Raw genomic sequence first — 16,685 nt, 5'->3', positions numbered from 1 at the left:
AGGTATTTTGACAAAATGCAACATAGAATCATACGAACTCTTATGCCTAATAATGGTGTCATCTGATAATTAGATCCACTGCATTAGTTTTTCTCAAAAGAACCACAGAAGAGTTGATTAAGGTCCACTTGCACAGCGTCAGTCTTTTCATTTCCAAAAGAAAACCAAACAAAACTTACAGGATAAAATTCTAGCCATACTGATCCATTGGGAATTTAAACCAGTCACAATTCTTGCCATACTGTCGGATATCACAGTATTACATTCTGCTGAATAGCATTTTGTTAAGTAGACTGAATAGGCTGATCACAAGACAAAAGCCAGACCATATGCTTGCAGCACCTACAAACTGAAGTTTCCATACTTCTGAACCCATGAGGAGAACAATAACAACAACAAAAGAAAGTATAAGAAATAAGAGCAGTAATAAATAAGTCATGCTAGCTTCTTCAATTAAAAGGATGTGTTAATGAGATGCAGTACCTACTGCCATTCATAAAAGAACCTCTAAGTGTTTTACAAATATTAAATAAGTCTTACAAAGGGATTAATTTGCTCACTACTACTGAAAGACAGACACCTTTTCAGGTGCAAAGTAGCAGCTGGCTAACTAGCACTCTGCAACACTACATAACAGTTTAGGGCATAAGGTGGAGAAGAATGCCTTAGTAAATTGAGACTGCAGAAAAATCCACAGAGCCAGAATGTAATTACCTGAATTGGAACCAGGCCAGGGCTCCAGGAGTAACACCCCTTCCTATCTGAAAAGTGCACTGGGATCATTAACAGCTAAAAGGACACTGGCTTCATGGCAATCATACTCTCTTTTTTAAAGAGATAATAGTACGAAAGAGACATCACCTTTTGCATTCTGTACTTTCAATAGTAGTTAGATACTGAAATGTAGTCCACCTAATACCTGTCCAAAGAACTAAATCTATATCAATTTTTCAGGAATTATCACCACAAGAACAAACAATGAAGACGACTCTTTCCCCCTATCCCAACACCAATTAAACACGCTTGTTTATTCCTCTGTTTTGACAGGTGGAATTACAGCAGGTTAAGCAAAGAGGATACATTCCCTTGCTATTCCAGCAGCTGCATATTTGCAGCTTAGTCCCAATGCTTAAACTCATTGAGTTTCTCAATTCCCTTTAAATGCTTTTGCTTGCAGATTCAACTGCTGCATGCAAGCTTCTTACTTTCCAAGCTCTTTGTAGCTTGGATTCCCATTTTCAACTTTACTATCATAACTGTCTTCACTTCTATGGATACTGACCCTTCTCTTCCTACTCTTGGCTGCTTCTTCCAAAGCCTGCCTTTCAGTTTGCTTCAACACAGTTGCCCTTGCAGGCAGAAGGGCAACTCTACCAACTGGCCTTAGTAGACAGCTCTAGATCCCATTATTATTTCCACATTTTCCAGGAGCAAGAGCTTCCTCACATGATGCACAAGTTCACAGACAGATCAAATATATTATTAGATTTCTTCACTAGGAAGACATGCTATGTAGCAATGCAAGACTGGTCTGCTACTGAACATAGGCAGACAGCGGGATCTATCGCAAAACAACTTGAACCAAAGAAAGGAATCTACGGCTCTTCTTCATACGCACATTTAATTTAATATATAACCAAAGGAAATGTAAAAGAAGGCAACACAATATTGCTAATTACTGAATTATTTCATCCAAAGATTATGTTAGGCAAGATCCAAACCACAGTAGCTCTGCTTGCTCACCTGTATCATTACATGCTGTAACTGTATGTTCACAGGTCTACATATCTTTTGTCACAGTGTCTCACAGGTTGTACTGGGGAGTTCTATAAAACTCCATTAGCTGCTTGATAAACTAGCAGCTTCCTGCTTCTTAGTCTAGTATATACCTTTTCAGTCACACCCTTGAGCCCTTTATCACTTGCGCAGCTACAATAATTAGATTTCCCATTTCTTAAAGTTTCACATTACTAATTTACCCTACAAGCACTATGAGTTGTGACAGCAGACTTGACCTCTTGACACTAAATCAAGACATATCCATATTTTGGCAACTGATTTTTTGTTGCTAAACAACCTGAGGACACCTGTGTAAAGTTTTCTGAACAAGGTATTTATTAATGTAACAGCTCAAATTCTATTTCTGGATTCACCATGCTTTGTGGTGAGTTCATGCACACAAATGCATACCATTGCTCTTACTGCAGTGTTACTATCCAGAGGACGTAGAGATATTCTCAGAGACAGAAAGGTTAAAAGTACTATTTGGTATTTCAAGAATTAGATCATATCCAAAAGTTTCGTCTGGTCTTCTTTACAACCAACTGGATAATAGAAACATAAAAATCTAAGCATCCAATTAAATTTAAAAAAATTAAATGTGGATCAGTATACCATAAGGAATCAGAAAACAGAATGAAAGATGTAAAATAATCTCTCAGTTCTACAACACCTTGATCACTTCTTAACATTGAAATTTCACAATGCTTTTCTTATTTATTATTCTACCACATTAATCATTTCACCTATTCCCTGCAGGCCAAAAAAAGACTTACTTTAAGATGTCATGCTCCAGTTTTAGACAAGTAAAATCCACCATTTTAGGAAAAAAAAACAAACGTTATTCACACACTATTACTTAATAATTTTTTCAAATAAAAAAATAGATTTAAATATGTTTGCTTACATTTGTTTTGGATCAAGGGATTTGCTTTACATGATGGGGTTTTAAAAACAAAAATTTTTAAATGACTGAACTTCGCTTTGCCAGCTTAGGTCTAGCAAGCACCACTCTTGTATCTCACAGATCCCACTCAGCAATGTTTTCTTTTAAAACATCAAATTGTTCATAGATAGAAGTATAAATTTTGGATTTTTTTTTTTATTATTTTTTAATCCTCTTTTGAATGGGTCATTAAGGCATTATAAGCCAATCATGTTATGAATTTCTGCTTAAAATAGTAAACTTTCCAAAGAGCAAAAAGGAAACTTCAGTTTGCCAAAGAGTAGCATGACTGCTACAATGTCTTTGAAGTCAATATTATTTACTGCATCACAGGCTAAACTGGAGTCTTAAATTCATGATGTTGTTCTGTTTTAGTATGTGAAACCTTGATATCTGGTCAATGAGAAACCCTATTATATAGAAGATCTCTTATATCATACTAGCTAGCAGCTCATTGACATAATCATAGAATCATAGAATCATAGAATAGTTAGGGTTGGAAAGGACCTTAAGATCATCAAGTTCCAACCTCCCTGCCATGGGCAGGGACACTTTAAAAGCCCTTTGCTCTCTATCTACTCCAAATAATGTCTGTTCATAAGTCAAGATCTCTACACAACAGTGCTGGAAAAAGTAAAAAAAACAAACCCAAACAACTGAGCAATGCAGACGTTCTCCAAAGGTTTATCTTTGGTCATTGCATTTACTTTTTAAAACTGGAGCCATTTTCCTACTTTAGCAAGGAGAGGGGGGAAAGGGTCCATGAGATGCTAATGCCTTGCCTAAATTTTTGGAAGCAAATAGGATATATCAATTGAAGGAAAATATTATTCTTGTTAAATAGTTAAGGACAAAAAAAGTACTAAAATCACTCCATGTAACAGTGTGATCAAGAATCACATACATTTATTACATCAAACACAGATATATTAGACTTAGCTTTCTGGTTAAGCATCTCCATCTTAGTTCCTTAGAGAACAAATGCTATGTCAGGTTTCATAATTATAACTTGTAATGAAACAATGCATCTAAGGGTAAAAAAAAATAAATAAAAATACCTATACTGCCATCTTTTGTGGTACAGTTTCCCTTATACCCAGCGGACAAGATGCTCTTGGTAAATTTGCACGAAAGCAGAATGAATCCACATAATATCAAGTCAGATACTTAGAAGTATACCTTCTGATGTCTAGGTTCTATAAGATGCAAGAGTATTACATGTGACCAAATGCACACTGCTTGCTTTCGCCACTATAAATCAAACTGATAAAAATGCTAACCTTAAAAAATGCGGTAAGCTGAAAAATAGTTGCTAGGTAGAGGGGTTGCAAAATGCTGGGAAATATATGTATCTTATAAAAGGAAGTGCACTGACCCATGTAAAGAAATATTTAGACACTGCAGTGTGTATTCATAGCAACACACTTTAGATATAATGGAAATATCCACATTTTATCATCTAGATTAAATGATCATGAAAATAGACCTATAAAATATGAAAATATGTGCTTTGATATATCATAATTTCATTTTGGTTATTTATATCATATGAAATGTAAAAATATGGAGTCTTAAAATGTATTCTCAAATCACATTCTGGTTTGCATCTCTAAGTTTTAAAGACAAAGTAGTTGGAAACACAATTTATATACCTGTAAAGCAAAAAAGGGTACAGTTTTAAATAATTATGTCAAGAAATGACAACTGTACTCTGTGTAGAAGCAGGGATGAATAATTACAAAGCTGGGACATAATTAAGCAATTTTGACTGTCGTATTCTTGAGCTGTCTTTCTGATGTGAAGTGCTGTCATGCCCAGAAACACACTTCACACTGGACAGGCATCTTCCACTTTGATCTACACTATGCCAGTGAAATGAGGTCATGGTCTGGTCATTAAACAAGGCTGCCTCATCTGGCTTAGTGCCTCTTATTCAGCCAGGCTTACCCAATCTTTATTAAAATCAGGCATGATACAAGGTTCAATATTTTGACAAAATAAAACACAAACATCACAGAATAATGAAGTTTAGCTCACTTACATAGTGAGACGGAACACTGAATTGTAACATTAAACTGTTTTCTAATAAATGACTGCATCTTTCCATAAGACAGTCATATCACAAACAGATGCATTTTAAACAAAGGATGAAATGAAGCAAAGCACAAGAAAGAACTCTGTTCAGCTAAAAAAAAAAAAAAAAAAAAGAAAAAAGAACAAATAGGGAAAAATGAAAGTAGAAAAATTTATACAAAATAAAATATTTATGACTTAGTGACGACTGGTGAGTGCTAGATACTTTTGCATTTGAGCAAACACAAGCTAGTCAGATGGAAATTTCTTGCTTTTATTCTCATTTTTGTGTATTTTTTTCTTGGTGGGGTATTTTGCTCTCCCAAGTATTTCATGTCAAGACTAAAATGAAAACAACTCACCACATCACAGACTCCTTAGATCATCAGTGCTTTTTATGCTGAATAAGCTGTACCATCTCCTACCTACCATAATGGGAAAAAAAAAAACCAACAACCTAACTTAAGACTTTCTGAGTTTGTTGTGTTTTTTTTTTGGGGGGGGGAAAGAGGGAGAGCTGTTTGTGTGTTTGTTTTGTTTTTTTCTGAAAAAGCAACTCCAATAGGCTTACTGTTGTTACTACATCTGGCAGAACAACGTTTCCATGTGGCGTCCACCAGCATAAATACTAACCACTCCAACTCTATTCCTGGCAAGCAGAGGCTGACACAGTGACACTACATCAGGGGAAAGAAAGTATCGCTAGGTCAACTTCTTAAGTTTTCCTGATAAACAAAACACGATATGCTGCAGCCTTCCTCTTAGTTTGGATCAAGGTGCATTCTCCTCTAACCTGTTTAAGAAAGCTGGGAATATATTACCACTAGCTGTCTGTTAAATTTTGCTGAAGCTGGTCAAAAATATCAACAAACATATGGGAGAGGAACTGATGAACAGAGCACACAAGATTCAGAAAACCTGACGGCTGAAGAATAAAAAATATTACGCATTCAAAATGAAACATATGATAGAATTTGAAAGTACAGTTACTGTGCACACCATCTTTGTGATATATAGAGGAATGCTGCTTGGTGTCTGAGTACAGCTATAAATAGCTGTATGTACACATATCTGCATCTAAAAACACATGCAGAGAGGACTCTATGAGTGTTCCTCAGGCATAAAAAGAGTTTGCATGCATGCGTACTAAAAGCATGAATATCCTAGGAAACAAGCACAAATTCAAAACAATTTTAAGAGGTTTATAATATCAGCTCTGCATCCAATTTAATATTTATTTTAAATTAGCCACTTCTGTAATATGTATATAATATTGTATGATAAGGGTAATTTTGTAGCACCTTAAAAAGCATTAATTCATTCCATGGAAAGCATTTACAATGATTTTACCATCAGCAATTTGTACCATACCATTTGTAAAGAAGAAAAAAAAAAAACTTTAGTGTGGCAATAACAGTAAATTCGAGCCTTCTGCAAATTTGCTGAAATAAATGTATGTTTCAACATAAGACTTAGTGGGTAAATAATGCAAAACTATACAAAAGGTTCAATTACAGATATAAAAGATAAAGATGTTATCCTCACATTTGTGAAGTAAATTACCCTTAGCTATTGACTGGTTTCATCTAGAAAAGAAACTTCAAATTTAAGAAACAGAAACATTTTGTTTTCTCTAACACTATTAAGTTGTTCAAAATTCAAAGAGCTGACTCTGACATGAAAGAATATTTACTTGCTATTAAAACTTAAAAGAAAAAACTTCACCAGACCCAAAATCTGATTAGGTAAGTATTCTAAAAGAAGACAATGCATGTATGCTACATCTAACACATTTCTGCTGTTGCATTTGGTCAGATTCAGGAAAGATGGCTTGCTGTGAATAATATATCCACAACAGATTAGAAGTAAATTATTTCATTTATTACATATATGAAGCTGAAATAACTAAAGGCAGTGGTAAACAATCTATCAAAGCTATACAAGTACCAGAACTGTTAACATTTTAGTAGTTAAAAGTGAACCAGCCTGAATTAATTTGTTATGCACTACAACTGTATTCATGATAATGCACTTATCTAGCAACACTGTTACGCTTCCAAACACTGCATTTCCATAACTGCTACAGTGTCATTCAGTATTATTGGCAATCTGCAATAAATTATTGATGTTGTATTTTAGAGAACAAAACAGCAAACAGAAAGCAAGCAGACTGAAAACTTGAGTGAAGTTTTAAGAATGATCTGCAGCACTAAAAGACTTTGCAGCTCAGATTGCTCTTATCGTGTATCGATCAGCAACGGAAAAAGAAGGTAAAGTGGGGAATTCACATCTCATTCTGTTTGCATCAGCAGTATGCAGTACGCCCAGAGTTGATGCAAGTAGTTTCAAAAGCTCAGATTACTGAAAATATCTCTCTGATTTTGTCAATGCTTGTTAGGAAGAGACCACATTAAGAAACATCACTGAAAATTAGAATCAGCTGGTCCACTAAAAGCCAATAAACACTATAGGTGTGAGCACTGCAATAGACATTTGTGTTTAATATACAAGGCAGGGGACAACTTGTCAGAAAAATTGCATTCTTTCCCAAAAGCATATCACATAGTTATATATTTTTAGACAGGGTAAAAATATCCTTTGAAGTTCAGTGACACATATTAGTTACTTTGTTACATGAAACAGAGGTTGGAAAACAGGAATTTGATAACATAACCACAGTCCATTAACCAAATGTAACAGTAACGTTTGATATTAGAACACAGAAAAATTAATAAGGTCCCTCACCGGACCATATTTACCAGTCCTTTCATTTGAAAGATTTTGTCTGTTGCTTTAGTCAAAGACACAGCCAAGTTTTTTGAGTTATTTTAAAACAGTTTTAATGAAGCACATTGTTGTTACTTCTCTTAACTCTCCTACCTTAGCATCCTTGGGCTTAACCACTTTCATGAAGGCACCTCTTACTAAGGCTTCCTCTCTCTCTCTCCTGGTTACTTTCCGAGCATCAAGAAATTTCAGGTTTGTCAATTTGTGCAGGACAAAATATCTAACAGATAGTAAAACGCACACAGTTAAAATCTACTGATACACAAAGACATAATCACAAATTAAATTACTAAAAAATAACCGCAATAAACAGCAACAGTCTGTTTCCTCTCTCTGTTCACCTTTTTCATGCAACACAGTTTATGTAAAAAGTTGCAATACTTACTTTACTCTCTCAAACAAAACTTATTATAAGCTGACCAACAATTTAATAATGGGAGGATCAAACAGATTTAAAAAAACATCACTGCTGGCATGTATGTTGCCTGTAGGTATTAGTGAGGTATAAGGTATACTCAGAAATAGAATAAATTGGAAATTGGCATATTTTCCTGAAGACACAATGATCAACAACATTAGAAATGGGAACAGAAAATCAGGGAGTGGTATAATTTGTCTTCCACCATAAACCACTAAACCACCATTCTTTGCCATGTAAGAAGTGTACGTAAGTGTTCAAAATCTTAATATTAACAAAGAATTTGTCAAGAGAAAGCATGGAGAGTTATTCCTGGTCTCTGCTTTCCTGAACTATATTTTGACACAGGCATCATTTGGAATGAGAATTCTAATTTCATCCTGCTAGAGAGACAAGGTGTCCTTATAGCATATGTACACCAGCTCAGGATTAAATGCAGAAGCACAAAGGGAGAGACTGTTTTTATTTAAAATATTTTAAAAATTCAAAGTTCTTGGTAGGATCCATCTATATTCCATTATTCTATTTATCCTTTTTACCCAAAGTACAGCATCTTCTCAGCCTCAAAAAAGTACCATTGCCTCCTTGCTTGTAAAAGGAGAGAACATGGCAGATCAGAAACAAGTAATCACATCATCAGGGCAAATCAAAATATCCAACCACCTCAAGTACATGTTATTTACATTTAGTCAACCAAATGTGAAGCAGACATTGCAAAGTGAGGGAAGTGCCAGACTTTTCCTGGCAGGGGTAGAAAGGTGATTGATAACGTTCCCCATGCCTAGATGCTTTGCATAAAACTCCAGTCAGTCAGAGAACCTCCTAACCATACCAATCTCTTCCAGCACTGGAAGGAAGAAATCAAAGTAATAGAAAATTCTGCATAACATGTTGAAAAAGAGCAAAACACAAAAAAAATGTGCTATAAGATGAAAGTTATATTACTGTCCTCAATACCGTATAAATGTGTAGAAAAGAGTGTAAGACTCCCCTTCTACAACCAAGCAAAATTTAATGCTGAAAATAAACCTCTCCTCTGAGGCACCAGCTTCATAAATTAGAAAATAATAAAATCTGATTCAGTAGACTATCAAATACCATGTGTGGTAACATGTTTTAGAATCACAGAACCATAGATTCAACTAGGTTGTAAAAGACCTTTAAGTCCAACCATTACCCAAGGACTGCAAAGACCACCACTAAACCATGTCACCGAGGGACTCATCTAACATGGTTTGTGAACACTTCCAGGGAGGATGATTCCACCCCTTCCCTGGGCAGTCTGTTCCAATACCTCGTCACCCCCCCTGTGAAGAATTTTTTTCCTAATATCCAATCTAAGCCTCCCCTGGCACAGCTTGAAACTGTTACCTCTTGTCCTATTGCTTGCTACTCGAGAGAAGAGACTGACACCCACCTCACTACAACCTCCTTTGAGGTAGTTGTAGAGAGCAATAAGATCCCCCCGAGCCTTCTCTTTTCCAGACTAAACAGTCCCAATTCCCTCAACTATTCCTCATCAGACTTATTCTCCAGACCCTTCACCAGCTTTGTTGCCATTCTTTGGACCCGCTCCAGCACCTCAATGTCTTTCTTGTAGCAAGGGGCCCAAAACTGAACACAGGATTCGAGGTGCAGCCTCACAAGTGTGAGTACAGGTGTATGATCACTGCCCTGGACCTGCTGGCCACACTATTTCTCATACAGGCCAAGATGCCATTGCCCTTCTTGGCTGCCTGGGCACAATCTGGCTCATGTTCAGCCAGTCATCAATTAGCACCCCCAGGTCCTTTTCCACCGAGCAGATTTCCAGCCGCTCTTCCCCAAGCCTGAAGCATTGCATGGGGTGAATTGCTAAGAAGTTAATCGAAATGCTCAGACAATTTAAACATGAATTCTCAACCTATGACTTTCAATGGTACTAGAAGAAGTAAAAGAGAATCACTTTACAAAACAGAATATGTCCTAAGACTGTTTATTAAACAACAGCTACAGATCTACCAGACTGACACATTCTCAAGACTCCTCCCAGCTTTCCTGGCTGCCCTTCCAGTCCTCCCTGTCATTTTGCTGGCCCTTATCTTTCAGTGGAGGAGAAGCTATCCATCTTGCATTGCTGGCAGAAAAGCTCTGATGACAACAGATTCTTTCAAATGAAGACATGTACAGAAGGAAACAATATGTCAGGAATGAAGAAGAGTGAAGCTAAAAATGACTAAAGACACCCACTAAGTGTAGGGTGAGAAAAGATGAATATTCAGGTGAAGAAAACATCGGTATTAGAAAATCAGCAAATGTTTAATGATGGAATGAAATATGCCATTGAAAAGCAGGCTGCAACAAAAATGACAACAGACTAAGACAGCACTGTCATCTATGCTGACTTTGGATCACAGCCCTAATGTCAGTCTCTCAATCATTTCAAAAGAGCTTCAAATTATAATAGCATTCCTTTATACAAATGTATTTTTGTATTTTTAAGACATCTTGACTGCACTCCAAAAACCAGAATTAGCACCAGTACTTGCCAATTCAAAAACAAAACCAAAAAAACCGACCCACGTAAGCTGAACAGCAAACTACACCACAAGTCACAGGTTTGGAGTTGATTTAGTTATTTTAACTTGCACTCCTCCAGGACAGCAAATATTAAAAAGTAAGTAACCATAAAGGTTATCCTACCAGTAGAATAAAGGTATATCAGAGATTAATTCTTTTGAAAGGTGATTCAAAATATGATCCCACTTATTCATATTCCTTTTACTAAATCTGGGATAAAAAGATTTCTATATTATATGAAAATAATAAGATACTTTTTTTTATTAAACAGCTGAAGAAAAGCATTGGGCTTCCTGGGTATATTTTAGCTAGAAATATGAAGATGCAGCTTCAATCTAAATGAAACACAAGTTTGCCATAAAAAAATACAGGAAAGGACTACCAAAGCCCTGGAATGAACACTTTACAATATCAATTCAACCCTTGTAAATTTAATCCAGGGTTATTTGTTGCACAAAATCTCTTTACTGTGATGTATGACTTAGTTACTAAGGTTATCACAGCAGTATCCTAAAGTTGCATAGTACATAAAACATTTCAGTTAACAATGCAGGGAGGTTAACTCCCACAGATAACCTGCTATCAGAGGGTTAGACCAGATGACATGCCTCTGTCAGCTTTCAGGAGCTATTGATGGTTCAATCAGTTTGTTTTGAAGGTAAAGTACAACAAAAGGGCACTAAACTTATTCAAACTGTCAACGGGGACTATGGAATGTTGCTTGCAGGTAAGTAATTTTGGGTGGTTTAAGACTATTATCAAACACCAATGGCTGCAGAAAAAGACAGCTACTAATAACAAAGAATGCAGCCATCATAAAATGCTTTATGGCAGGTACTACGATCCATAAATTGCATGACACATTGTACCCGTTTTAGTCTTGCAAAACAGAACACTGTTTAATGAAGAAAGCCCATCTAAATTTTGCATTATAAGTTTAGAAAGGTTTATTTTAGGTTAGAGGTTGAGGGGCAGGGTCTCCCTGCTCAGCTGTCCTTCCCCTCCCCCCTTTATTTTTAATTGTTTTGAAACTTAGCAGTGCTCCATGTGCTCTGAGACTGTTGTTACTGGGTTTTAACATCTTTGCAGTGGTGTGAGAAAATGTGTTTCCAGTGATGAGGATAAAGGTGACCTCCAGAGACAGAAAAAAAAAGACACAGGAAGGTGCTTAGAGTTCCATTTATCACTGCCTGTAAACTGATCTTCTAATTCATGATGGTGAGTAAAGTTGCATCTGTTGTCCAGAATCACCTCCCCTTCCTTAACTCCCAGTGCCAAGAGTCCCATGAAAATAAGCTAATAATAGATATCCATCACACACAAACAGGAACACTCAGAGATCGAAAAAGACCAGAGAATATCACATTTCATGTTACTTCAGTCTTAGTTAAGTGAAAATGACAAGGAAGATTAACAATTCATTTACCAATTTTGTAAGTGTTGCATGTGATTAGTACTATTTTAACAGTTTTTACACGGACCTGTCAAGATATTGGAAAAGAGGGACAGGCTTGAGGGGGCATTTTCAAAGGAATGCAATGATTCTGGGATTTAGCTGCTATTGACACTGGCAAAAGCTCAGTGGGGCAAAGCCTTCCTTTGAAGAAACACGTTGGAGTTCAGAAAGGGACAGAACAAAGTTAGCTTTGAGATCAGCTATTGCTATTTATTAAACAATACATGATTCTAGTTTTTATATAAAGAAATACTGTCTCATACCCTATAGCTTTTAGTGAATTATAGACTTGTCATCTTAATTCTGTCTTACAAATACATAAACTAAGACCTAACAGTTACCTTGCAAGTATATTCTGTGTGTGTTTCTAGTTCTTCACTGTGTAACAGTCATAAAGTCATTACTTAAAACATAGTCCTTGAGCTATTCCTTCAACCCCAAAAATCAGTTATGGTTCACTCTTCTAGGAGAGTTTCACAGGTGAAGCAAAAGGGTTCTAAAAGAATGTGTAAGTGTTCCTTAAAGGATCACATGGAAGAAGGAAACAAATTTACTTTAAACATATGCAAGAAATTTGACAGTCCTGATCTAAAACACAGAAGTGTAAATAACTTTTAGGTTAACTCCTTATTTTTGTTAAATAGCTACTGTGTAATTTCATTCTGACCTATTTTTTTAGTAGTCATTTAGGCTCAGGCATAAAAATTCAGTTTTAATGAGCTTTGGTATACTAATCCTTACTGTTAGCAAACGCTTCTAGGAAACTTCTAGATATGTGAACACCATAACAAATCAAACAAATAGCATAAAAAATTACATAATATCATAGTGTCTAAAGGGCTTCAATTCATTTATTACCACAGATAAGTAATTGGAAAAGCAGACAAGTTGAAGAACATGGTTGGCCTCCTGATACTGAAAGATAAGGTCATCACCCATGAGCTACACTATAAGAAAATCTTATGAGTGGCAATAAATTACTTGGAAAAGGATGTTTGGGGTTGCTTGTTTTGTTTGGTTTTTTTTTTCTCTCCTTCTACTACAAGAAAGGTATACTATATTTGTATATACTAGTTTTTCAGAGAAAATAAACTTTTCCACCGAACCTTTAGTAAAAGAATATAGTAAGAACTAGATTCTGTATACTCCTTAATTTTGTACTTTTATTAACATAAACTGGAATATAAAACTGTACTATATACATCCATATTTCAGTTTAAACCACAAAATTAATCTGGCAGTGGAAATTTGAGAAATATTTGCCCAGAAGAATGCAGAAAAAAAATCTACCTCGACCTGTATCATAACTGCAAAATATACTTTGTTTCAATGTTTACTTTCATTTTTTATTTTCTGTGCTATGGCATTTCCTTTCTCTGACAATCATAGAACATAAAAATAATATACTTATTTCGAACTTTGAAGGGCTGATTATGATCTCAGTTATGTTACTATAAACTAGAAATAATAAACAACCTGAAGCTGGCAAAGTTACATCAGCAAACAGGGAGAGATGAAAACAAAAAACAGGCTTGAGAAACATGTTTATTACACATAACTATATTATCTCCTGTAATTGCTTCTTCTGCACCACTGAAAAGTTTAACACCCTACCCCTACCTTTACCCCACCAAACAGCATCAAACTGGCTGCAGAATTTCTATCTGCAACAAAACTTCCTCAATACAGACTTAAGGAAGCCAGGTCACAAACTTAAACCAATAACTTCCATAACAGAGAGTATGATGTTGGCATGAGACATGTCAGAGGAATACATAGCCTCTGTGCAACCTTAGCGCACATGATTCTGAGGGGCTCTCAAAGCACTGAGAAACCCAGACTCCTAATCCTATATCATATTCTCCTTTACTTCAATGTAGCAAAGACCTCTATGAATTAGAAAAATGTCTTTACACATGTAACAATGATTATAGTTATGTCTTGACTTACTTTGTTAGTATGGACAAATTGGGATATTATGGACTTCAATTTATTTGGCTGAACAAAAACATTGTAAGAGCCCTTGCTCATAAACCCTTACATTTGTTTATCTCAGATGGAAGTTGTGTGGCTATTTGATACAGGGTTTTTTCCAGGTACTGTAGAACAGACAAGGCCTCATGCAAACAGTGAAGCAGCACAGATTCATAGATCATACGGACGTAAGCATCTCCCTAAGCATCTCCTTTAGTACATAAAAACCCTATACAGAAGTACCATACACTTCTATCTCTCTTGCTAAAAGACAGCTTTAACAATAAATTCAGTGATATTGACCAAGTATATTGGCATTATTTTCATTAATGAGTGAGGACTTCCAGTCTCCCATTACTTCTTGAATATGCACTTATGTAGTTGTATTATTGTCCAAATTCAGTCACAAGACTGTTTAAAATACCTTAGTAGTTTTTGGTCTCAATTAAAAAAAAACCCAAACAAAACAAACACTAAATCAAAACAAAACCACAATAAAACAAAACAAAGGAAACTGAAAATGCTGTAAGAGGACCCAGCATTTCACAGAAGCAAACCTCTGAGGTGGGAATAGCTGATTTAGCTTGAAAAGTTAATCCATACAAAATGCGAGCACTTCCCTTCTTGCTGTTAAACCTTAAGAGGACTTCATAAGGTTATCACCATTTGCTCCCCCTGCCAAGGATAGTATATCTAGTACATGTACTTTTAAGCTAATTTAAAATAAACTCAGGCATTTGTTTCCACTTGCCCTTGTTTCCATGTCAACAGCACTTAATGAATGCATCATTCCAGGAAATGTCAATAAGGAGCAAAGAAGAATGAACAAGCACTGAAAACTTCACACATGGCATACATCTCTCACAATCATATCGCTTTAATGAAAATAGGTGAGGTCACCTGCAGCATTCGCAAATGCTTTGTAATACATTCTGACCCAGATGATTTTTCACAGTTCAGTAACACGATGTTTGAAGTTTTTACTGCAAACAATACACCCACAGGACTGACCAAGTGCCGGTACAAGAGAAGCAACCAGCAATTACTGTGTTGACTTCTGTTACTTTGATCTCCAGGTCATGACCTTTGCTTTCACACAATCTTCAAAGCAGAGATTGTAGAGTAGGTTATTTTAGAGGACAAACTGTTTTGCAGGCTCTTTTTTCTGTGTTTCTTGCTTCCTGTTTGAGCCAAGAGCTTTTAAAATTTTCCTATCACCATGACATTTTAGATATTCTGCTTTCCTCTGCCTCACCCCCAAGATATCCTTTTACAAAATATCACCTCCAGAATACAGAAAGCTTAAAAAAAGAAGACAAAAAGTAAGAACTTAAAGCATCTTTTTAGCAGGAAGAAACTAAAGATAATTTACAACGATGGAAAAAAAACCCAAAAGGTTTTAAAAACAACCAAACTTGTTCGTCTGTCTGTAGGAAAGACAGGCTGGGCAGACAGGCAGGGGGTATAGCTATTTATGTCAATGATAGGCTGGAGAACATGGAATGCTGCCTGGGGATGGGTAATGGGCCAACTGAGAGTTTGTGGGTTACGGTCAGCAGGAGAACTGCACTGGGGGACGTTAATGTGGGGGTCTGCTAAAGATCACCTGATCAGGAGGACTCTGTAAATGAAGCACTCTACAGACAGATAGGAGCTGCCTCACACTCGCAGGCGCATGTCCTCATGGGGGACTTCAACCACCCCGATATCTGTTAGAGGGACAGTACGGTCTGGCACAAGCAACCTAGGAGGTTCCTTGATTGTGTGGAAGACAACTTCCTCCTGCAAGTAATAGAGGAGCCAACAAGGAGAGGTGCCATGCTTGACCTGGTACTCATCAACAGGGAGGGGCTGGTGAGAAATGTGACGCTTCAAGGCAGTGCAGTTCAGTGCAGATGCTTGGCTGCAGTGATCATGAGATGATGGAGTTCAAGATCCTTAGGGCAGTGAGAAGGGCATGCAGCAAGCTCACTGCCCTGGACTTCAAGAGAGCAGACTTTGGCCTCTTCAGGAGCCAGCTCAGTAAGGTTCCATGGGATGAAGCCCAGGAGGGCAGGGGGCCCCAGAACGCTGATTGATATTCAAGAATCACCTGCTCCAAGCTCAGGAGTGCTGCATCCTGACTAAAAGGAAACGGGGCAAGAAGGCCAGAAGGACTCCATGGATGGATAAGGAGCTGCTGAGAAAACTCAGGAGGATAAAAAAAGCTTACAGAAGGTGGAAGCAAGGACGGGCAGCCTGGGAAGAATAGAGGGACTTGTCAAGGAAGCTAGGGGTCAGGTTAGGAAAGGTAAGGCCCAATTAGTATTGAGTCCTGCCAGAGATATCAAAGGTAACAGGAAGGTCTTCTACAGGTATGTTGCAAACAAAAGACCGGATAAGGATAATGTGGGCCCTCTCCATATGGAAACGGGAGAACAGGTTACCCTTGATTTGGAGAGGGTTGAGATTCTCAAGGACTTCTTTGCCTCAGTCTTCACTGGCAAGTGCAAAGTGTTTGACACTGACCCACACAACATCCTTGTCTCTAAACTGGAGAGATATAAATTTGATGGATGGACCACCCAGTGAATAAAGAATTGGCTGGATGGCTGCACACAGAGAGTTAAGGTCAATGGCTCAATGTCCAAATGGAGACTTGTAACAAATGGTGAATGAGAAGTTCAGGTTAGATATAAGGAAGAAGTTCTTTA

At 36.8% G+C, this 16,685-nt stretch overlaps 1 protein-coding gene across 1 annotated transcript in view; it reads right to left on the bottom strand.

Moving 5' to 3' along the window:
* The window catches only part of LRMDA (leucine rich melanocyte differentiation associated), a 673,598-nt gene that overhangs the window by 274,771 nt on the left and 382,142 nt on the right, over positions 1 to 16,685 (bottom strand). The window contains exon 5 of the mRNA XM_061344254.1: positions 7,679 to 7,805. Within this exon, the coding sequence (XP_061200238.1) occupies positions 7,679 to 7,805 (127 nt within the window). The remainder of the gene's footprint in view (positions 1 to 7,678; positions 7,806 to 16,685) is intronic.

Source organism: Neopsephotus bourkii, unplaced genomic scaffold, assembly GCF_033783945.1.
Source record: "Neopsephotus bourkii isolate Nb327-2 ecotype Australia unplaced genomic scaffold, CSIRO-AGI_Nbou_v1 NB_196, whole genome shotgun sequence".
Classification (NCBI taxonomy): Eukaryota; Metazoa; Chordata; class Aves; order Psittaciformes; family Psittacidae; genus Neopsephotus; species Neopsephotus bourkii.
This window is presented reverse-complemented; position numbering and strand designations above follow the sequence as displayed.